The sequence below is a fragment of the Phymastichus coffea genome, unplaced genomic scaffold, assembly GCF_024137745.1.
Source record: "Phymastichus coffea isolate CEN01 unplaced genomic scaffold, Cenicafe_Pcof_1.1 PCOF00031, whole genome shotgun sequence".
In the NCBI taxonomy this organism is placed as follows: domain Eukaryota; kingdom Metazoa; phylum Arthropoda; class Insecta; order Hymenoptera; family Eulophidae; genus Phymastichus; species Phymastichus coffea.
The window spans coordinates 2,575,981-2,601,269 of NW_026706842.1; the positions used below are offsets into that span (position 1 = coordinate 2,575,981).

Here is a 25,289-nt window from a genome sequence, read left to right on the forward strand (position 1 = left end):
TCGAACATTCCCTTATGCTTACAATCTTCTACAACAGTGACGTAAGAAGATATAAAAAAGAATGAATATTTTTGCTGAATAAAAGCAAATGCGTACATTTATTGCTAAAAGATTTTTATATATTTGTTTACGATATTACACAAATCCCTCCAAATGGTTGCAATGAATACGAATATGAAACTCGCGGGACAAGACCAGAAAATATGGCTAGATTTGATGTTTTTTCTATCCAAGCTGATTATATTTCTTCACTTATCATACATGTTTGTATGCTCCATCAAATGTTGTAAAATATATCGTAATTATTATACGATTCAAAAGGTTGCAATACATTCAAGGAATTATAACTAGGTTAACAGGAAATTGCAAAAAGGAAAGAAAAGCTTTCATTGTTCATATAATTATAAATTATAAATAATTAAAACAACCATACTTATACACATACTTTAGGACTTATAAATATATAAATATCACAAAAATTTGCAAACTAGAATGCATAAATTTGTACATTTGAACAACTGAGCACATTAATGTTTGAGTGTGACGTTATTTCAATAAATACTCGTCGTAATTTGATGGATGCAGAATGTACGAATTGTGTAAAGTTTTGTCCAATTAATTGTTAAATATGATAATCTTGCGCGTTCAAACATGTTTGAGGAGTTGAATAATAAAAAATCTTTCATGTTTTATATGTGTGAGTGCAATATTGTTCAAGGAAAGAATCAGTGTTCAAGTATACATAAAAGCGGATTTAACGATTTTTACCGTGTAAATTGAATGATTTTAATTTTAATATTTTAAATTAGTGATTGGAGTATACAAAAAAAATGTTTCTTCATCTCAGTGTAAAATTGGTTCTTATGGATAAATAATGTTTTATTTATATATTATATTAAATAATTACACAGAAATAATCTAATATGCCTAGTTCAAAATTAAGTATTTGTGAACGTTTTGTAGAAAAGAATCATCAAAAGTGAGAAGTCGTTGCCGCTACATTTACAAACTAATATAAAGTAATCGAGATACTTAAAACGTTGCTACTTACATTTAATTAAGCTTTGTTGCTTATTTTATACTTAGAAATACTTAATAATTGAGCTAGCAGCTATTGTAATGGATTCATATTTGCGAAACGACTCACCAACACATCTTATATTCCTGATTATCAAATAGAAATATTCTGTAAAAATTAGACGAATAAATTAAAAGTAAATTTGATGTTACATGTGATTTTATTATTCTCCTATACCTTTTTATTACGACGTAATATAGTTTTATATTATTGATTTTAATCAAACTCTCTATGATCATATAGAGATGTATAATGACACAGGCCGACATCCAAAAAAATTCAGAAAAGCGATAGTAAATTTCCGAAGGTATTTGATGCGCTGAATCCGAATCTGTCTTCAGAAATAATTTATCACTTAAGATTCTCGAGATATCGTAACTTAAAAGTACAAATATCATGATTATTCACTGTGTTTGTGAAAGAGACCGCATCCATCAGGAATGGAATTGATGCATTGTTTTTATCAATTATAAAACCTATTCATGCTATTAGCTCCACAACACTTAGTAATAATGGTTAAAAAATGTTTAAGAGAGAGTGATGTATCAATTTTTTCGGCGCTCATCTACATCGACTTCAGCTGAAAATGAGGTTGACTATGACACTATTAGACGAACTGTTGGTTGGTCTGAAGGTTCAGAGGTATTCACAAAACATTATCAAAGACTAATTAAAAAAGATGGTTTCACGTTCTCACAAGTTGTATTGCAAAAAAGTTTAGATGATTAAATAAAAAAGAAAGAAAAAAAGGTGCTTTATTCAACGGTAAAATTTAATATATATAATGAACGATGTACACTGAATAACACAAATCATTTAATGGAAAATAGATTATATTGCCACAATGTTAGTATGCAAATAAAGGTATTTTTTAGGAAATCGCACGCCTGTACAAAGTACTTATCTTAACGAGTACTGTCGTCGAATTGACCGTTCTTCCATCTTTTTCTTATTTTTACACTTTGTTCGGGGATATTGTAGGCGGGGCCTGAAGGGTCTACTCAGCGCGGGGCGCTTTTCCGCTTTCTCCTCAAATCTTACGCACCTCGCGGATCGCCGAACGATCTCGGGACAATCCTTGGGTTATCCCGAACCATGACCTGGGGGCCGTATGCCGGTGGTCGAGATAGTCTTGACAAATTGCAAGGCACTTGCGCTCTCTTGAGCCATGGCGTACAACCCTAGATTTGCTCAACAGCAGCCAGGCACTTCCGATGAGCGAAGCTATGAAGGAGAGATGCCGACGACAAAAAAATACGAACAACCGGTTACTGTTTACTGATTTAAACAACAGTTTACTAATACATAAAGAAGGAGGTCTAGGCGTTGCATACATGGTCTTACCCCTCCGTCGCTACAATACATTTTTCAGCGTTATCTTGATTTAATTTTTTTCTCAACCTACTTTTTTTCGGCCTGCGTATCTCGTCGCTTTTGTACGAGGAGCCGCTCTCCCCCTCACCTCCTATCGAACTACGAACGTTTCTCCTGCACGCGGGTCCTTTTGTTATGGATAGTGCACGTTTCTGCGACTGGAGTTTCCCCACTTTGCTGCGTGTTAAGTGGTGTGACACATAGGCAACACGCGCCTACAACGAATGGGGTTTCCCCATTTTTTGACACATGCCTACCATGTGCGTGAGATCCAGCTATGCACTCGCCATTCACAACAATCGTGGTTAAAGATTTTCTTTGATCCATTTTTTAAGTCATATTATTCTGTTGTTTTTGTTTTTGATCACCTTGAATTCTTTTGGTATTTATTTGATAGTACGCGTGTCTTAAATGTCTGATTCTAACTTCGAATGCTCGAAGGATTCTAGCATGTTATATGAGTCTAACTTCACTCCGGTTCTTTATGCATGGACCGCTTAAGTATGTATACACACACACACACACAAAACAATGTAGATGCGAATACACGTGCAATTAACATGGAATCATTTGGTTAGAAAATATTTTATGTTGTAAATTGAAAATATAAATGGGTTGTTTTCGATTATTAGTGAAATGAACAAAAATAAAATATTTCCATAAACTACTATAATTATTTTATTTTATAGTGACTTGTATTTCATAAAATGATACTTTGCAAACATATATTGAACAGTTAAATTAACCCTAACTAAAAACATAAACATTGAAAACTTCTGATAAACATAAAAACGTACATAAAAAACATTGTTTAAACTTTTTGCAACTAAAAAAATATATAATTATTAAATATTCAAATGTAAACTTATCAAAACTTTCTCATTAACGAATTTTTAAAACTAAATAATTTTTATCAAAATTTCTGAATAATAATTTAGCTATATCAATTTTATTTTGTTGAAGTGTTAGTAATGTGTTACATTATTATTCACAGCTTCAATCAGATATAAACAATAGTTTTATTAAATGAGTGATTTTCTATTTTGGGCTTCATCGGTCTTTTTCTAGATAATATGCTATATCTTCAGATGTAGTCAACGAATAGAGCCGAAATTTGATTTCATGTTTTAAATCCTTAAAAAAAAGGTAAAAAAACCTTCCAGAAGTTGAAATTTTATGAAATTTTATGAAATTTTATGAAGATATAGCATATTATCTGGAAAAAGACCGATGAAGCCCAAACTAGAAGAACCATTCATTTAATAAAGCAATTGTTTTTACCTGATTGAAGCTGTGAATAATAATATAACACATCAGTAACACGCTAACAAAATAAAATTGATATAGCTACGTTAATTTTTAAAAATTTTAATAAAAATTATTCCATTAAAAATACGGTACGGCACATGTTCGGGAAAGAGTTTCTCGCTTCTCTCGGGCGTAAACGCCACACGAGACAAGAATCTATTTTCCCGCACTTGTATCGTAATGTACTATTTCCACACAATGTGTTGAGTAAAAATTTTTCAATTAATAGAGTTTAACATGTACTGGTTTCTCAAAGAAAAGAAACATATTATTCAAATAGTTATTTCAAACATATTTATAGACCTTATTTAGGAAAATAGATGATAGGTTATTATAAGAATAAAATAAACAATAATAAGTTTCTCACTATGTTTATACATGAACTACATCAAAATTAATTGCTACGCTTGACATTCGTATTAGTCATACTAACTTATTACAAATTTATTTCATAAATTACTTAACAACATTCACAGTTCAAGATGATAACAGTAGCAGTAACCGTGAAATAACTAGGTTATAGTAACAGTATGAAAAATTGTTTTTGTACATGGAATCATTTAATTTAATCATGTGAATATTGTATACGAACTGACTAAATGGAAAGTACATGCTTTGCGGCGCATTTCAAGCTTCACCAATTATTTATAACTATATTCAAATTAAGAAAGTTTTTTAATATTCTAAATATATGCCATTCTAAAAGAAAAATGTCTTAATATATTATTTTTTAAAGTGCATGCTCTTAGTTTTTCGATTTTATTATTCTACATAAAGTTTCCCATCTTAAAATTATTTGATTCTTCACAACGTATCTTCATAGAAACCGTTTTTTATAGTCACAGAAGTGCTGATAAAAATAAAAATGCCACTTTCATAGATCTGTTGTAGTGGTTTGAACATTAATGAAAAACAAACAAAATAATAGCGTTTGATTGACTTCAAATTCCAATTGAACGAGTCAAAATACGACGAGAAAACTATATCTTGGTATATTTACCAACATATGATTTTCAAAATTTCGGATCTTGTAAAACTTAGAAATCACAATTTTTGCTTAAATATGTAAATTTTAGATTATCATCAAAAAGTTTTTCTATACAGTGCTACAGTATACAACGCTCTACAAGAAATACAATTTTTAATGAAAAATAAATCAAGATATGGTTTTCAACGCATTGTGATCTGTAAAATTCAATTAATTTTTCATTTGTTTTAATTTTTGTATTTTTATTTTGTTTTTGTTTTTTTTTAATTCTAAACTATCATCGAAAAATAGATTTTTGACATGGATTTTAATTTTCCTGTAGATAAATAAGAGTGTCATAAATAAGTATTTATAGCGATGAGTATAAGTATTTTATATTATTTTATCTATAAAGAATATGCAGCCAAATATAAAATTTGGTAAAAACCGAGCCGACTTAACGCACTTTTTGTAGAAATCATTATACAAATCAATCTCATCAATAAATTTCTATTTTATCAAACATTAAAGCAAATTTACTGAAAATAAAATAAATTGAATGATATTGACCATTCATTCATTAGCTTGCAATTATTATTCAATAGTTAAGTACTTTAAGCATCTAAACAGTTATAAGAATGATAAGTATTAGTCATAGTTTTTATGATAAATATACTAATACGCAGTAAAAGAATATAACTCCTATGATGATACGTATAAGTTATGTTCTTTTGCTAAAATCACAAAAATGTTTCACATATTAATTGACTTACGGAGGATGTAGATTACAAATGATCACAATTCAACAAAAATCCTTGTATTTTTTTAATTAAAATTAGGGTTTCCATTTTTTTTTTTTGAGACTATAAATGTATGAAGTACATGATCAATATTTTATGAAATAATTGTAAAACTATACAAAACAACATTTCATTAATTTCATATATACCTATTGCTAATACGTATATCTATTGTATAGGTTTTATAATATTAATAGCTATCAACAAGAGACTGGGACAAAATAAAATATTCTAGTCATCTGTGAAGAATGCTATTCGAGGTTTCAAAATTATTTTCCGCTGATCTATAATACATATTCTTATTTTTTATCAGTAGTTAGCTATTAATCACTATTCTGGTATATTAGATGTCTTTTTTAATTATCCTTAATTTAATATTTCAGTTTGATATTTTCAAGTACAAAACGGTACAGACATTTTTATCCATATTAATTTTTTTTAATGAATAAAATATCTTGAAATAACATGGAATACCGTAATTTATACTTTTTTCTATAACAAAATGATTTTTGGTTTAAAAATAAGTTTTTTTCTGGAATTATAGAAGCGCGTGTAGAATATTATAAAATAAAGTTAGCTAACATTAAAAAATTATAAAAAGGAATTCGTTAAAAGCAATAATAATGAGTAAATGACAAGAAAATGACACAACCAGCAGACAAATATCTGTTTAGAAGATTCTTTCGAGTTAATTTCTCTTCGTTAATTAGTACCTGATTTTTCAAAAATTTTTGACAATTAAATTTTTTATTTATAGAATGTGAAACTGAAAACATTATCAAAATAAGAAATTATTTTTTACAAGTTATATAAAATGTTTAGAAACTTGACATTTATTTTAGCTTCATTTATACTCTGTACTATTATAAAAAAAATATACTGTAAGAGAAGCTCAATTATAATTATTAAAAAAAAATATCTTACAGTACCTTTATTTACTCATCTTCATACATACTATAATCATATCAGATTATATTAGTTCGTCTGTAAAAATTGATAAGTCAATAAATTGTACTTTTCTTTAATTAAAGTTTAATTTGAATTTTCCAGTTGTTATCGATGATATTTAATTAAATTTTTTTACATTGTAAGCACATTGAAAGCACAAGAATATCTACTTGATTATAATTTTGAATAGAACTCTACGAAATAAAAATGTTTATTCAAACAAAAAGTCATTAAATTAGAATAATATAAAAAATACTTTATTTTTATCAATCAAATAATTGCATTCGTAATATTTTGCACATGTAGTAACCGATAGAATTGCTAGATGTCCAGTTATATACTTCACATACCTCGTGAAATAAAGCTTAAGACGTTATGTTAACTTGAAGCATGATTGCTGTAATAAAGTAGAAATCGTGGTATATTAAAGTATGTTATTATAATATGAAATAATGAATTATAAGTTAAAATGTATGCATAATAAATGTTATGATTGCACCAACACTGTCGAAAGAAATTTAGAAGGTATTTCCAAATTAGTTCAAACAATATTAACAATCGTAGATCATGTACTGAAAATATCATTTCCGAAATTGCAACCAATTACCATATTCGTATTAATTATCAAGGTTTTCGCTTTTCTAGCCTAATAGAATACATGTAATATTTTGGATTCGTTTATGAATCTTAACGCTTTGCACATTTTACATTTATTTATTTCAATTACATATGGAGCTTTTAAATCTTCATTCGTTTATATATTCATCATGCTATCAAAACATAAAGTTATTTAAATACAACTATGTAGCGTGCGGACAATTATGTATGGTTTTATTATACACATAAATGATTGTGCACAAAAACATGACATGAATCAATGTGTAACAATTTTTACGTTATGATACTGTGAACAATAATTTGTATGTATAATGAAACCGCGTACAATTGTCCGCACGCCAAATAATTTACAGAGGTTAGTTTTTTCAAATAAAATTATTATTTACTATTCAATTTTGTTCTACTTTATTTTGCATCATTTGTAATTTCAATGCGCAAAGAAATTGTGTCTAGTAAGTGTTATGATTTTCAGTAGCTCCATTGAAATGTGGTGATACATACATATATACATTATACATACATACATACATACATACACACATACAAACATATATTTATATAGAATAGGTGTTTGTATACATGTGTCTGTGTGTGTTAAAAAGTATTATAAAATTTTATATTGTATGGTTTAATCAACAACTTCAGAATTGACACTTAGCTTTGGATATACGAACTTTTAGCTTATACATCTTTCACAACTGCAAAGAAAATTAATCGTGTACATCACTTGTGAAATGTTGAATATGTATAAAAAGTTACATTAGCAATGTAGATCTTTCTGTAGATGTATTAATAGAATGCCTATTTAGCTTCACACAACCATATTTCAGTACTTTTTTAACCTTCACAGTTAGGAAATTATATGTAAAAAAGATGCATTGACTAAATGTAATGTTTTGAAACATAAGATTCACGATCAATGAAGTAATTTTAGAGTGTCAGTCTTTTCAAATGTAACAGCTTAGGAGTTAGAAAATAGAAATTTGTACGGATACGTTTTACGAGAAAGCAGTCATTTATAAAAATAAGTATGATTTATTGTCTTTGTGACTCCGTTCTTAATATTACATTCATCCAATTATTAAGACTATTGTAATTACGAAGGCTTGACTCTGATGATATGTAATATATATAATAAAAATAAATTTTGTTAGTGAATTAATCGTGCAAGTAAAAATCTAAATTGATTCACGAAAAAATATAATAGAGAGTACTAATTATTTTGAATTACAGCGCTATTTTTATCATATGTAACATTTCTTTTATAAATAAGCAAACTCACTTCTTTAACTCTAAAATAATATTTTACATAACGACTTTGATAGAACTAGAATATAACAGTAAGCAATTTTTTGAAGGCATGAATAAATGCTATTTATTATTATTTTAAACAGGTTAATTTATTAAAATTAATTAAAAAATGTAAATAAAGCCGATTAATTCATATTATAATTTTTTGAATTAATAATAATTATATAGTTATAATAACTAAAATTATATTTCAATTAGTATTATCACGTATTTACATAACAATAGCAAAGCAACAAAAATAATATGACATTATAGATTTATGCACAATTATGCATATATCTGCACTTTTTTATTCATTTATCATTAATTATGCATGTATTGTTTTTTCGCTTGTTATAGTAAATGGCTTACGGACAATTGTGCACGGTTTTATTATACACAGAAATTATTGTACACTGTAACATAGTGTAAGAATTGATACATGCTGATTTTCACCATGTTATTGTGTAAAATAGTTTATGTGTACAATGAAAAAGTGTACAATTGTCCGCATGCCTAGTAAACCACCGGAGTCTTACCTCAATAGATTAACAATGAGTTTTAATTTATATATGGTCTTATTCCATAATGATACTTTTGTGTAAATGTAATAGTAAATATAAAGAATGATTTATGTAAATTAATTAGATTTTAAATGAACAAATTGAAAAGAATACACATTAGATTCTTTATTGGATTTTGTCGATTTTAAACATAATAATAAATTTGGTATCTAGTAACTACCCAAATAAAATATAAAAAACAATTATCTTTCTATTGTGTTGATAGTATTATAATAGAAATTAATATAGCTTTTGGAAATGTGTGTAAACACAACTATCGTATCCATATCTATGGAAATGGACACGATTAATTAACCTTTTTAGAGAATTTTTATATCATATTCATGCCATAATAGATAACCTTCATATGTTACTTTGTATTATACAAAAAGTCAATCTTTCTCTTAACTATCTTAATAAGATACATAATTTTGGCATGTTATTTATTATATAACTACTTATATTTCCCTAAAAATAGTTCTCACTATATTACTTTTAAATATTTTGACAGTTTCTTTCATCGAACATTTACATGTTTCTTATATACGTATGGTTATATTCTCACTGAGCATGTAAGTATTTTATTACTTTGAGAATTAGAAGATGAATAAATGATTTAGCTTTAATATTGCCGATAGGATAAAGTAGACTACAAAAAATAATATTATTATAAGATTACCAAAAACATAGCTGTTGTATAACTTTTTTTAATTCATAGAATAATTCAAGTTGTTGATTATATCAACATAATAAAAATACAATGCATCTATAGCGTCATTATGCAAAATACTTTCTTCTTGTCGAAAATCATTTGCAGGTTCTAGTTTAAATCTACATGACATTGAATGTCCATATGTTAATTATATTATCGTCGAGTATTGATCTTTATATTCATTCAACTATTAGTTGTCGCTGTTAAACATGAAATCTTTTTTTGTTTTTCACGTTTTATAATTATATTATATTTTACAACTGCAATGAAAAATTACATGGTAACAGTTTATGTTTATGTTTAATCTTTCAGTTGTAAAGACATGTAAATATTGGCGCGTTTTTCAATAAATAATTTAACTGCTTATTCTATTACATTTATGAGTTATAAAGCTACGTTATTATCCAAGCTACGATTTCCAAACTATCCTATCTATATTTCTTTCGCTGTTATCTTTCGATTCATCTAATGCCACAAAAATAAGGCCTTTTCCCTTCTTCGATTAAACAACCTTAATAATGATACTGTATAAATGTATCATTATAAACAAAAATAATTAGAAGACTATACCAAATGTCCGTTTTTACTTATAATATTGATGATATGTGAAAAAAATTTCTTATATTTTAGAATATATTAATATAAACGTCAAAAAATTGAATTATATTTTTGAAATAAAAAATGTTATAATAGAATTAAGAGTAAGTCATACAAAACAGAAAAATGAATAAGTCTAGCCGAAAAGTTACTTATACATTAGTATCAATAATAAATAAGAATTATAATCCGTAGTTCTTCGTCCTAGATTTTATGTAGATTCTGCTCATAATCACGAAGGAATTATAATGTAGCCTCCACTTTCAGAGTGGCTCTACATAGTTCTTGAAACATCGCTGTCATCAAAAGTCTTCAACAAGCAATATGTTGAAAGTTTTGACAAACAAGAATAGTATTCGGGCTCATATCAAACAGAGGTTGACATTCATCGCTACAGCGACTTTTTGGATGATACCTTCATCTGCAATTATGAGAATAAATATACCGTCTATATAATGTAATCAAGGACAGAAATTTTTATAAATATTGTTGGTGCGTTTTATCTGAGTTTTTCATAAGAAAGATATATCTCATATCGCCATCTATCTCATAACATCGAACTTAAGCTCACTACATCTATTGTGGCAATATATTAGTAACACTAACTGATGATGATGTCAATAATTGACATCATTTTGCACCGCGAAATCAACTTTGCAATAATCCTAAAAAATATTTATCACTAAATTAAACAGTATCGTGTCTAATCATATGCGATCTAATCAAGTTTTATGAATGGTTCATATATTTAAGTTGTAATTTATTTGATTTAAAAAGCATCGACTCAAGAAAATCGGGATCTCATAGACTTAGCTCAGCCAAGCTTTGATTCGAACCTTGAGATCTTTGATCTTTTGCAGAAATTTACGTGCCGTTTACTATTTTGAATTAAGCTTCTATTAAAAAAAATTAATTGAAAGAGACATAATTTTATAGCTTAAGTGGTGCTATTTTCAATGGTTTCATCAAAATTTATAAAAAAGTTATTATGAAAAAAATAAAATTTGAAAACACATTCACCAATTTTTTAAACATTTTTGAAAAATAATTTTTCCGAATAGTTTCTGGCCAGGAATGAAGATAAAATCCGATTAACAAGTGGCACAAATATCTAAATTATAAGGATACATGATTCGTTGATCGATTTTTCGCTTCAGTGCTTTCACAATGACGTTAGAATTGCAAAATTTGGCATGCAGACAATTGTTCATCGTTTTATTGTACACGTAATCTATTGGACAGAATAATATGGTGTGAATCAGCGTGTATCAATTCGTACGCTATATTACTGTGCACAATAATTTGTGTGCATAATAAAACTATGCACAATTATCTGTACGCCCAAAATTTTTCCTAAAATATTCATGAATTTTTATCTCGAAAGCTACAGATTTATGAAAAAAGTGGTAAAGAAAAAAATTTTTGAATTACTTAAAAAACACATCGAAATTTTTTCAATATATTTTGAGCAACTTTTTTAATTTTGAAAATAAACAATTTTTGGAAATTCAAAAAATTTCGTCTTAGAGAATTTTTTTTCTGAATCATTTTATTCAATAAAGAAACGATTATCTGACCGAATCTGAAATTAAAAATATGAACTCATATTTTAATATTTTAATGTTCAATTATTAATGTTCAATTATATAATAAATTAATGTTTCAATTCAAATTAATGTACAATTATAAATAAACTATTGTCAAATGGTTCATCATACTGAAATTGTATTCTTTAGGCATAAATCAAAATTTGCACCACGGCGTATCATAAAAATTGTTATAAGTGCGGCTATTCGAATTAAATTTTATAAAATTGCTCTACATTTTTTCAATAAGTTCTCATGCGAAAAAAAATTACTTGTGGTTTCATAACTATTAGTGATTCGGGTAGCGCTATGTGGTACACCTACATGATACGATAGTAAAATATCTTACCTTTTAGTTAAGCAACTCAAGCTGACTGGCAATTGATCAGATGATGGAATGTGACCAGCTACGCATTCTGATAGATTATACCATTGAGCAACGGGTTTTCGTGGATTATCTAACATTTCTAACCAATGATCTCTTCCGATTCCAATGAAACTTGCTCCAATTGCTGTGCAACCCATCAATTCATTAGATCCAATCCTGTAATAAATATAATACATTTCAAAAAATATATTAGTAGATACTTTTGATAGCAACAGATACTTTTTATTTATCAAAAGTGATACGTAATATTTAGAAATTTGCAAGGATTTGAGTTTTCAAACTCTCAAGTAGGTTCGAGATTTCATCTTCATAGCTATTTTCACCTACTAGCTTATACATTTTGACTATTGGTGCTTAATATTATTGTATCGCTCGTTTTCAAGTTGAACACTTTGATTGATCCTTTGCGATATGAAACCGCAATGTAAATTTATAATACATTGCGATACATGTTCGGAAAAGAGATTCTTGTATTTAGTGACTTTCCAACCTCGCTTCGCTCAGGCGTAAATGCTAGACAAGAATCTACTTTTCCGTATTTGTATCGTAATTTACTATGATTTTTTTTACAAGGTTAATGCTTTATTTATCTCAATGTATGAAAAGACAGAGGAAAACCCAACTAAGAAGAAATATAAAATACCAAAAGAATGCAGCCTTGTTAAGAAGGCTGAGATGACACTATAAGAGGAAGTTACTCGGCAAACGAGACCAATAAAAAAGGAGATAAGTAGGTTGAACGACGACATAGAGAGAAAGATTCTTGTGCAGGAATACTTTCGAACCCATATAAACATTGCAAGTAAAGTGAGCATGGTAACTACAAGCTTCGTAAAAATGTAAGTAGAAAATGTTAATGGCATAATATCTATTTGTACATATGCGCATGTGTTTATGGTATTTCTCTATATTGGATTAAACTTCACTTAATCGTAGAAGATTAAGTTTTCAATTGTAGTATTACCTATCGTAATCAATGACTTTGATAATGAGACTGACGTCTTCTATATTTTCTGCTGGGACATCAAAAACAAGTGCTTCATTGTAAATGGGATTAAGACAACCTTTCTTTACACTAGTTTTTTTCTTCTTTATTCGTTTACCTTGACATAATAAGTAAACTTTAACGTATGGATCTGAAATAATAAGAAAACAGAAATTCTTAATGCTTAAATATAATTAGATAGTTTATATTTTAATTGAAATTTATGGAGTTTACCCGACGAGCCGGTAATATCCATTTTTTTCAAATTTCGAGCTTTAATTACGGTGAGAGTAAGGCGCCCAGCCGTAGGTAGATAACAAAGAGACATCATCAGCTCACCAAGATCGACTTTATCCTAGACCATAAATTTGTTTATGAAACTTAATTTCTATTTTGTCCAATCAAAAAATTATAATTATGTACCTGTATGGTACACATTATATCCATAGTGTACTCGATTTCATGTTCAAAATCTGTACAATCTGCTAGATCTCTCAATACTACTTGTCCTATTAAATCATGACGTGAAAATCGATCAAAATCGTAAACGGAGAATTGCAAATATCTTTCATGCAATTCTTCGTAAGGAACGCTGTAATGGCACATGATAGTTATTATTGTGTACATTTAAATTCTGTAATATTATTTATTTACCTAAAAATAAATGTTTCATTGAAGATGGGATTCAAATTTTTCCGATGAACTTTAGTTTGATGTTTCTTTTTTCTGTCAGGTAAAAGGTATATTTTTACGTATGGATCACTGCTTCCTGATACATCTTTGATTGGCAAATCTCGAGCCTCCAAGACCTTCATAAAATAATTTTTTCGGAATTAATTTTAATTGGCGTAGATAGTTTTAATAATATTGAAGTTCGTAAAAATATCCATGTTATTTATATTAAATGTTTTTGTAATGGTACGTTCTGGTGCGAATAAATTTCGTGCACCAACTAAAATTGCAAGTAGAATTATGACATGTAACTATCTTTTTTATTTTACATTTAACCAAATCTTTTAGTCGTATGACTTTTAATAATAAAATATTACAAGTGTAAAACCTTCTCTTTTACCGCTAACTTAACAGAAAAAAATTAATTACCATCTCTACTAGGCGAGATAAAGCTAAGTTTTGTTTATAAATGAAATATGAAATTATTTTCTATTTATTAAAATTACTAAATCATTAGTTTACCTTTACTACAAGACCTTCGATCTCTTTATCATATCGCAAGGCAAAGTGAAGTTTTCCTGCGCTTTCCATTTCACCAGTGCTTGAACTTTCGTTGCTTTCTTGGCGTGTCAAATCTTTTTTATATAGTTCCGGCTACAAGATTAAAAATGGCATTAATAATAAATAAGGAAGCACTCTTTTATGATTAAATGATTCATGCAAACATTATAAGTTCATGTTATGCAGTGATAAATCAGGAGGAGAAGAAGGATGAATAAATATTTATTATAGACTATGATACTCAAAAAATGATTACAATTATATATTTGATGTTTTTAGGATTGACTGCATATTGAACTGATTTTGAAATTAAGCATTGCTTATTCATTCCATAGTCATAGTCAGTCACTAGAAAATGTGAAAGTCACTTTAATCAAATGAGATCTGAATCTATCTTACGGTTTTCATCAATACTTTTAATCGTTTAGTTTAGAAATATAAATATGTTTGAAAATTACTTTGATAAGGCCGAGACGTGAGTTACTGCGATTTTCGAGACTGCAAATGCTAAATTTGATGTTGGGTAAATCTAATCGATGAGACAGTTGACGTTGAAAATTTTGATGCCTCATCGGGACAATTGGTAATGTTGTTTGTCGTAAGACCTAGAAAAAAAATTTGAGTATAATATTTACACTTCTATTATTATTTTTAAAACAACCATGAATAAATATGCTTATGTCTGTAATTGTATGTTATTGACGATGAATGAATATTTATTTAGTATTTTCATCTCCCTATGAAAAAGTTCTTAAAAATAATATTTTAAATTTCAATATTTTGAAGTGTCAGAAAGATTATTTTTTGAATTCCAAACTCATTGAGAGCAACTATAATCTGTTGGAAAAACTAATACATCATTTTATAAAGCGTTAATTAGAACTTAAAAGAATTTTAAGGCTGTAATATTTGTATGTATCAGAGTAGATATTCAAGTTCAGTTTGTATAATTTCAATCTCGGAATGGATGATAATGGAAAAATGTGTAAAAAATAATTAATCAAGCAAAAACCTGTACTTTTTTGGTGTCCTTTTGTTCTTGCACGTATTCATGAGTGATAGGTTCAGATTGTAGATCGGGTAATGAATGGCTAATACGTATAGCATTTTGTTGTGAAAGGTCGCCCTCGACGTCATCGTGACCGTCCTGGCGAGCAACTCCTATAAGCCACTTCCAAGTCGAAGAGCACTGGAAGCTTACGGCTGCAAGTAGTACTAGGGCCATAAGCGCTACTCCTGTACCAATCACAATTTGATAAGGAAAGTTATCTGACCACTCGTCAGCTGTAATGCAAAACAAAACAAATTACATATATATTTACAGGTACAATTTAAAGGCGATTTTTAATTATATCCACGCATAATACAAATATTAAAAAATGTGAGAAAAGTATTCAAATCTGTTAATATTAGAATAAAAAAATATTTCAAAGAATCGCCAGACCCTGATTCCAATGTTACTCGAAAATTTCAGTATACAGAAAAGAATTATTCCACGGCTATAAATTTGTTTTCATAAACCGATAGATTTTTTGGATAGACAAAAAGAATTTTTTTACTTAATTAACGAAATCAACGTAACATAAGGAACCGACTCATTTTTGTCTTTGTTACTCTAGTATCTCTTAGCAAAAATTGCTCGATAAGTTTATTCAATGTATTATTATATAAAAAATTTGATCAATAGCTTTGAAAATAAGGTTAAGCAAAGCTAATATAAGTAGAGGATTACTTCATCGCAAGCCTCGTCTTGAAATTATATTTATCCTAACCGGAAAAAGCGTCAACATTAAAAGATATAAGATAAAAGTATAAATGGTATTCTTCTAAAAATTGGGGCTTGAGCAAAATGGAAGAGAATAGAAGCATATACTCGATATAGTGTGAGACGGGGAGAGGAAGAATGAGAAGTATAGCTATCGATGAAATAAGCTTATACAAACGTATCCTATACGTGTTGCCTTAGTCCCACCGGGTCTTCAAAATTTGAAACCTTTTGCAAACGTGTATTGCGAGGAATGTACATATATATTGATAACCTTGTCATGTCCAAGCTCTTTTTATCGGGTTTCAAAGCTTTGTACGTTAGGAACCTCAACGAAATTGATATGGGCGGAGACCTTTTTTATGATCTTTTTTTAAATGACATTACACGGATTATTAATATTTCTCATTTGATTATTGTATTAATATACTTTTTGGAAAAAACGTACGCAATAAGTTAATGAAATTTCATTTATATTCTACTTCCTAAGTCTTTGACGATACACATACGTCTGTGTGTATGTGTGTGCGTGCTTGTCTGTTCCTGAGGTATAAGAGTTTTCTAGCAATCTAAACCCATACCATAGCGAACACACCACGTCGAATTCGCCCGGGATCTGCCGGTGGAGTGTGGAAAATCTATAGCCGTCAGACCAATTGAGATAAATGTTTAGGGAAAGTCTCTCTCTCTCTCTCTACGTGGTCGATATATTCCAATGTTCAGTACTTTTCTTTGATAAATACTATACACTCCTCATCTTTTGCTCACGTTTTTATGTATAAAAATATCGCTAGCCCTATAAATGCCGTTTAACTTACTGATCAGCACCAAATTATTGATTAAATTTTTATTAATATTAAATTAGGATAAATTTTGAATAAAGTTGCTTTATATTGATTGCAAAAATTTGTACAGTAAAAATAGAACTTTGTCCACTGAACTCACAACAATAGAATGTGTAAGCTTGAAAAAGTACGTCTATCAAATAAACAGTAGTTACGTGGCTTGTAAGACAAGTAGGCATGAGTCTACTTAGTTGAAAAGAATACCACACAGGTTTCTATTGTGTTTACTACAAATTGGTTCATACGCGGTTGTTCGCCCTTGTAAATTATTTTCTAAGCTACTAATAGTATTATAGGGTAGACAAGAAAATTTCAGTTCAGTTATACAGATTTCTAATTTTTTTTTAATCTGTGCAATAAGTTGTTGCTGTTTCATACATTCTTACTTTTTCAGTTATATCCCACAAAACACATTCATAAACATAAAATACATAAAATATTGTCAGTTAGAAAAAAAATGTCGATACTAATTTATTTTTTATCTTATTTTAAATTTAATTCAATTTCAATTTACAAAACACATCTCTAATACTCGCCGGAATATTGCAAAGGTAATCGAATAAGAACCTTTCCTTCAAAGTTTTTATTTTGATGTAACATGTAATGTATTAATATTTTATTTTCATGTGCTAAGGAAAACTGTTGATACATTGAGCAATATTCTGTATATAAGTAAATTACTAAGTTCATTTTATTAGATATTTGAATCAGTTGTTTTATCGCTTATTATAAAGACAAAAAATTAAATATATATTACGAATAATGTATAATGGTTGAATTAACTTCTTGTGAGAAATTTATTAATTGATAAAGTATTTATTAATTCATAATTACAGTTAATAGACTTGATAAAGTGTTGTGGACGCGACACGCAGGCGAATAAGCCTTCGAGAAGCATCCGACACTATATATAGTAAAATAACTATCTATGCTCTCGTGAAAACTTATATTTATTTTCACTTCCGTGTATTAATTATTGATGACCTTATTCGTGATTTTGAAAGACTATGATACCATTATTATTCTAAAAAAATGAAGTCGATTGATATATTTTTGAGGAAGTTATTTGAGACTAAGGTTTCTGAGATATTATTTGTCTGTTTTTTTATGTTAGATTTATGACGTATGAAATTTCTACGCCTACTTTGAGTTAACGTGATATATAAAGTAAATTTGAAAATACAGTAACTATACATAATGTAAACCATTAATGAAAGAAGTATATGACTTGCAGCTTTTACCTTTGTGAAGAAAGATTATTTTTCAAATATTAAAGTGAGTCGTTTACTCTCTTTATTAATTTAACTAATATTTTATAATATAGTGAAGCATAGTGGTTGAGCACAATCGTAATCAAAGGAGGCTTTTCTATTGATTTCTACCAATTAATAAGCTTAGTTTTGGCAATGTTACTAGATGTCAATAGATTTTGTATGAAATATAAATGCCATTCCTACAGTTATTAATGTAAATTTTCTACTAAAAAGTATATAATATTAAAGAAAAGATTTATTTCCTGCTTTTTGGTAATAAATATTTGTTACTGAAATTATATTTAATTTCTGGAACATTGAGCGATGTGTAATCAATAAATAACATTGTTTTTTTTATGGAAAGCATTTGTTTTCTTCTAAAAGATAATTAAAATTCGATGAGCAGCTTCTGCTCCCTTGTGTGTAGTTACAGTGTAGGTGGTAACCCTTGTAGGCAATATCCGTAAGCCACTAATCTTCTGTCTACGTATATAAATCAATGAAAAGACAGCTGAAGGTATTGAATGATTTTTACTTCAACGTAATGTTAACTTCCATCATTCAAGACATCATTTTTATAGAAAATTATGGTTTTTTGACTTCTTAATTTTTATTCATATCTGAAGTTACAGTTGTGAAATGTTCTATAAGATACTCATATTAATTTTATTTATTATTCGAGAGACGTGAAGTATTTTGGAAAATTGACATTTATTTTATCTATTCATTTTTTTAGTTCTCTAATATTATATTGTCATAATTAATTTCTTAAATGCCAATTAATTATTAAAATATCAAATAGTATGAGACATTAAAAATCATTATTTAATATATTTTATATCGTTTATACTAGTTTTTAAAAACTGAATTAATTTTATTACAGGGTCTAACGACTCATTCTTGTTTTCTAATTTGATTTTACTTATTTTAGTGTATCTTCTAAGCACTTAAATAAACCTAGTTCAAATTTAAATACTAGAAATAAAAAGTATATATTAAACAGTTTAAAAAATTTATTTTATTTCATAATTTTACATTTTAAATGTGATAAGACCTTTAGTATTGTAATTCATTATTGCGTAAAAAGGACACGAAAATTTGAATTTTATTATACTTTGGAAAATTTGTATTGTACATACAAAACTAAGAGATAAGGAATAACTATCGCCTTCTAATTTATATTGCAAGAAAAAGAAAGAAAGTAAAACAAATTACAGGAAAAAGTATTTTTAATTTTTGAACATATTATTTTTAAAAATGTATGCAATACAAACTTATTAGAATATCGAATTCAAACCCTTAAAATTGCAGTATTCCCATAAATATTGTATATTGAAGAAAAAAATAGATATCATCAAAATATATATTACTAAAATAACATTCTTCAATAGGGCCATTAAGTAAATTGCTAATAGGAATTAAAGTTTAGTGTACTGCATCAAGCGTGGAATTACTAAAATTTTTAGATAATTTTCCGATATATATTTTGAAATCATTAAAAGTTGAGTATTATCAAATAATGAATGCCAATTCTATTTTTATTCATTCAAGTCATATCGATGGTGCTTGGTTTTTGTAGATTGCTTGGTTTATTCATACATTTATAGTATTGGGATCTTAAAGTTGAGATGCAAATACCATAAAAACAAAAAAATAAAAGCTTGTAACATAAAGCTGGCAAGATAAAAGGAAGAATAAATTTCGAATTTCTATATTTGAAGAATTGTTGTCGAAAAATAACAGTGAACAAAAGAAAAATTACAAAATAAAGGAAAATCATAACTGTAAGGACTAGGTTAAGTATCTATCGAGTACGTTTAAGCAGTATTGTAGAAGCAGTATCAGAACGATATGAAACGTATTAAATAAATGAAATTGAATAGTAAATAGTGAGAAGGATAAAAGAATGTCGAAGTTGGAATCCAGTGAGCTCAAGGTCTATACTGACGTTTCTGACGTCAGCTGCATTGGAAAGGATATCGCGAAAAGCAAGGAACTTGTCCGCGTAGTACCCTGGCGCGTCTTTATAAATCACATTGACAGCTATCACGCTGGCCAATTAGCAGATGTGAGTTTTTCTACAAACATCAATAGTTTATCCGTGGCCACAGCTGCCTTGTAATAATAGACGTAATGTTTATTTTCCTTTTCGTTGATATATCTTATTTGTATTTGTTTTAATGTTTCAGAAATCAATATTCCCCAAAAATTTTTTTCTATTCAAAATTTTTTAAAGTATTCTACCGTTTGTGAAAAAGATAGAATTCTAACATTTGCAAACGTTAATATTATTTCAATATGCAACTTCATAAGTTATGTACTTTTAATGCGAAAGATATGAAAAACTGAAAAATATGAATAAAGCTAACAATTTAGTTAACGTCAAGCATTTAAAATTTCGTGACTATGTCAACATGATTTTACATTTTTTCCAATAAAAAGTGAAATACTAAACAAATATAACAATTTTTTTAGCTGCTCACGAATAAATTGTACATTCCTACATCGAAACTTGCAAATGAAGGTAAAGAACAGAAATCGGAAGAAGAAAGCGACGGAGAAGAAGAGGAAAAAGAAAAAGAAAAAAAATCGAATGAGCATAAAGGAGCCAGTGATGAGATAAAAAATTGCCAAGACAAAGAGTCTCCGAGGAAATTCGAGTTGGTCGCTACCGTAGTGAGCGAGGATTGTGCTGTGAGCATGCCGCAAACGTCTATCCTTTCCCTCTCTCTCTTCCTCCCTCTCTCTTTCTCTTTCTCTCTTTCGTTTGATCAACTACATTGTGGTTTGCACTTGACGATAGATGAATGGAGCTACTTTGTTTAACGCGTATATCCGTTGAAACGGCGAGCAAGAATTTTTCTTCGAGTTAAATCCGAAGAGTATCAGTGTATATTCGATAACCTTTGATCGAACTGCAATTGCTAAAGTTGTTACAGCTGAATTTTATGCACAAGCTTGAGTCTTGTGATTCTGGATAACATTATTCTGTTCATTGGTCGCGTTGTTCATTGTTACCTCCATTCGAGTTATTCTAATCTTTGGAAAAATTATATCAATGAATAATTGAATGATTGGCAGCAACACTGTCTTTTTGATGACGTGCAAATCATTCCTCCGCCAGAGATGAATCAGGAGAAATTCATATCGGAAATATTGAAGTGCGGCTTCGTCATTTATGATATTACACAAAATAAATCGCAAGTCGCCGAAGCCAGTTGGGTATTGAACGGTAATAGTGTGGCAGCGAACGCGCGTGGATTGAGCTTGCCATGGACTGACAAAGAGTAACGACGCCCATGGAAACACATTTCAGAGCTCGTGCGTGCGCTGGACGAGCAGCGACAGCAGCAGCACCAGCAGCAGTACGGAGCAGCAGGACAAGCGAGGCAGAAAATGAGCGACAACCTACGCAGTTTTATCCTGATTTCGTGCGCGATGACGTGGGCAGGAAGCAGCGGCGTAGTGGCCGAGTCGAAACACTGGAAGCGGAGACTGCGTAGAGGTCACCCGCGCTACCGGGACGAGCTACAGTGCGAGCTGAACGTCGCCGCGGCTGCAGGCAGGAAACGAGCGGCGCTGGAGCTGAAGGCTTGCGTGGTCTGCGCGGGCTTGACGTACGGCGAGGGGGAGGCGTTGCTGCAATACGCTTTCAAGCTCGCTTGGCTGAGCGACAATTGGTTGCCGGTTGTCGGCCACGGGCACAACCTCGTGCCACTGCTGCACGTGCGCGACCTCGCCAAGTAAGAAGAAATGCACGTGGCACATGCTACTATGCACTATTAGTTGCTGCCTGCTATCATTTCTCTGCAAGCACCTCTCTCTCTCTCTCTCTCTCTCTCTCTCTCTCTCTCTCTCTCTCTCTCTCTCTCTCTCTCTCTCCCCCCTCTCTCTCAATATATATCGCTGTTTTTCGCTGGAAAGCCCGGTAATCAAACCGTATTGTCTTCGAACCTTTCAATTCGATGAACTGCGCTTCTATTCGATTTCCCTCGACTCACGCTATACTCACACGCGATTATATGCATTTTGCTTAATCGAATATCCGGTATTGAATAGCATTATTTCCAAACGAACGTCATTGCCGAACAAATAAACTTACTTTGAGCCATTAACCCCGATACAGAGCAACTGATTTGAGGGTGTTACGAAGCTCAAGCAGCTCTTAGCAAACTATTATCTTTCTTTCCCCACAGCGCTGTCTATGCGGTCATGACGGAATGGCCAAAATCAAATTACGTGTTAGCAGTGGAACGAAGTCCGACTTCACAAAAGGCCCTAATTACAGTAAGCTATACAAGCAGTCGAATGAAGTTCAATCTGCATTCAGTCTGCAGAAGAGACTGAAATAAAAAGTCAGCAATTGACGTTAACGAAGGTGCAATGAACATATGAGTAATAGGCCGTGAGCAGAGCGCTTTCAACGGGTAAAGTGAGATCCATCAGCGTGGAGCAGGCACTGGCCCATCGAGACATCACGCAGCGCATCATCGACGCCGTGACGCTCGATCTTGACCTCCGGCCGTCCCACCTGCTCGAGTGCGCCAGCATGGACTGGCGCTCGACAGAGTCTTTCTGTGGGAACATCAACAGCACCGTGCGCGAGTTCCTGGCCGTGAGAGATCTGCAGCCCGTCAAGCTGATTATTTTAGGGCCGCCGGTCTCGGGCAAGACTCGTCTCGCACAAGCTCTGGCTCAACACTACCGTATCCATCGTCTTTCCCTCGACAGAATCATCCTGGACACGATTCAGCAATTAGTAAGACAAATGCGCGATAAAGTTTTTCCATATCCTCATCCCTTTTCGTCAACCTGCTGTCGACTAGTACCAGCGATAATTACGCCACAGAATGACCTTAATCAACTTTCACCGTCCTTGCTACTATACTGAACGCTTCGTTTATCACCAAAAGTTCGCGTTAATTGCTCCTCTTTTAGGACTACTCGGCTGTGAATTTTTCATCATCGCTTTTTGAATTGGAGGGCACTAGAGCTTTGCCTGCCTAGGACCTCCTATCTATATGTTAGTTGAATGAGCTTTCGTAATATTTCACTCCAATGATTTCTATTGTCTTTGTTGAGCGAGAACTTTTTTATTCCGTATATTTTTACTTTTACATGTCCCGATCATATTCAACTTTGATTATGACAGTGTTTAGCAGTGGCAGCTTTAATATATATTTGTCTTTCATATATTTATTACGCTGACACGTACATTATTATTTATGTATGTACTACTGCACAATTAGTCATTTATCTCGCTGCTGGTGAATTTTCTTTTTTCTCCAGTCATTTTACAAGTTTTTAATATTTTTATTCTTTCTAAAAGTTATTGTTACAGTCGCGCTGAAACATAGTAGGTGATAATCGATTAATCGGTACTTAATTAACAATTAGATAATGGTTTCGGCTTGCATTCGTCGAAATTGTATTATTTCAAGCGTAAAATTTAGTTATCCAGTTATGGCAACTCGTAACGTCAAGTAAATGGAACCATTTTTTTGTTTTTTGGGAAATGCTTTGTGAAATTATTAATTCAAAGCAAAGATTGTTGTTTGTTGGTAAGGTTGTTACAATTATTCTTAAGGAAGTTCCTTAAATGGACATGATTATAGACGGATGAGCTCAAAGAATCTGAAAAGATGATAAACGATGACGAAGGAGAACAAGAGGAAAGAAACTTGGACAATGAACAGCACGAAGACGTGGACGTGAGCTACTCATTGTTAGAGGATATCCAAAATAGTCTTAGAGAAAATAAAGGGAGACTCGACGACGATTTGCTAACAAAGTACGTTAATTCCTTTGAATTCTTAACTTGGTTACAATCAACATATTGAGTTCGTATGAGTCGATGAAATGAGAATACCAGGCGAAGAGGTGAAAAGTAAATAATCGGAAAAAAATCAGAATTATATAACTAAGAAAGACAACAGCTGAATAATCAATTGAAACGCAACCTTTAATTCATCCGTCAGAGTATTCCGTCGGAAGCTATTGTCGAGGGAGTGCCAGAATCAGGGATACGTCTTAGATGGTTACCCGAAAACATTCAAACAAGCAAGACTCTTATTCGGCCAACAGGATTATTCGGACTCGGAAGAAAAGCCCAGCGAACTTAGTTCTCTACTACCACACCTCGTTATCGCGCTCGAGGCTCGCGACGAGTTTCTGCTCGAGCGATTGATCAATCAATCTGAGCGAGACTTGCAGAACTTTCGTAACACAAAGCAGAGCATTTATCAACGTTTACAAAAATACAGGTGATTTTTCTTAACGCCATGCTCTTCATAATTTTTTTTCCTGCTCAGTTGTAATCAAATAATTTTATCAAAGCAAATCCACTAGATTTATGGTAGTTTATACCGAGCGCGCATTTCCGACTTTTGAGATGAATGAGTTAGTATATCAAATTGATGATGCCCAGTATGTAGACACGTATTTACGGGCCGCTATAACATATATCGATCAAATAATTTGTCACAAAAGAGAAAGGGACAGTAGTGAAGTACGTATAGAAATTTGTTAAATGCGATACGATGCGACATGTGGTTTATGTAGTGGCGCAGAAGTAGCTAGCTGAAAAACTAAAACGCATGAATGATCTGGCACGCGTTATTGTGCACATTGCCTATAAAGCTTGTTAGTCAAAGTGTTTACACCAGGCAACGGAACGACGATGAGCATATCGATACGCCGCTTCAACTGTTTGACGAGCTTGAAATACACCCGGCAGTGGTGGATATTGAGCAGGACGATAGCCCAGATATGCTGTCGACTTTTCAATACTGCCTCAGTCTGCTCGGGCCAGCACATAACTACGGTAAGTTCATTTACATGTGCCATTGTAACTTCAGCTACTAGGTTTCCTCTTCACGAATGTACATTTCAACGTTTCTCTATTATTCTTATTTTATTTTCATTCTGTATAACGAACAAACATATAAAAAGATGGCATCTTTTCGTAATAAGAGCTCTG

General features: G+C 30.7%; 1 protein-coding gene across 3 annotated transcripts in view; it reads right to left on the reverse strand.

Annotated features, from left to right (window-relative positions):
- Positions 1–4,127: 4,127 nt before the first annotated feature.
- Positions 4,128–25,289, reverse strand: part of LOC131663175 (synaptotagmin-9-like) — a 29,463-nt gene continuing 8,301 nt past the window's right edge. The window contains exons 3-11 of one of the 3 annotated variants that reach the window (XM_058933368.1): positions 15,466–15,731; positions 14,906–15,052; positions 14,409–14,540; positions 13,869–14,023; positions 13,638–13,806; positions 13,449–13,569; positions 13,194–13,365; positions 12,191–12,385; positions 4,128–10,676 (exon numbers count right to left, since the gene is read on the reverse strand). In XM_058933368.1, coding sequence (XP_058789351.1) covers positions 10,673–10,676; positions 12,191–12,385; positions 13,194–13,365; positions 13,449–13,569; positions 13,638–13,806; positions 13,869–14,023; positions 14,409–14,540; positions 14,906–15,052; positions 15,466–15,731 — 1,361 coding nt within the window. In that variant the 3' untranslated portion in view covers positions 4,128–10,672. Of the gene's footprint in view, positions 10,677–12,190; positions 12,386–13,193; positions 13,366–13,448; positions 13,570–13,637; positions 13,807–13,868; positions 14,024–14,408; positions 14,541–14,905; positions 15,053–15,459; positions 15,732–25,289 lie in introns of all 3 variants that reach the window. The other 2 variants (XM_058933369.1, XM_058933367.1) reach the window with 2 other exon arrangements.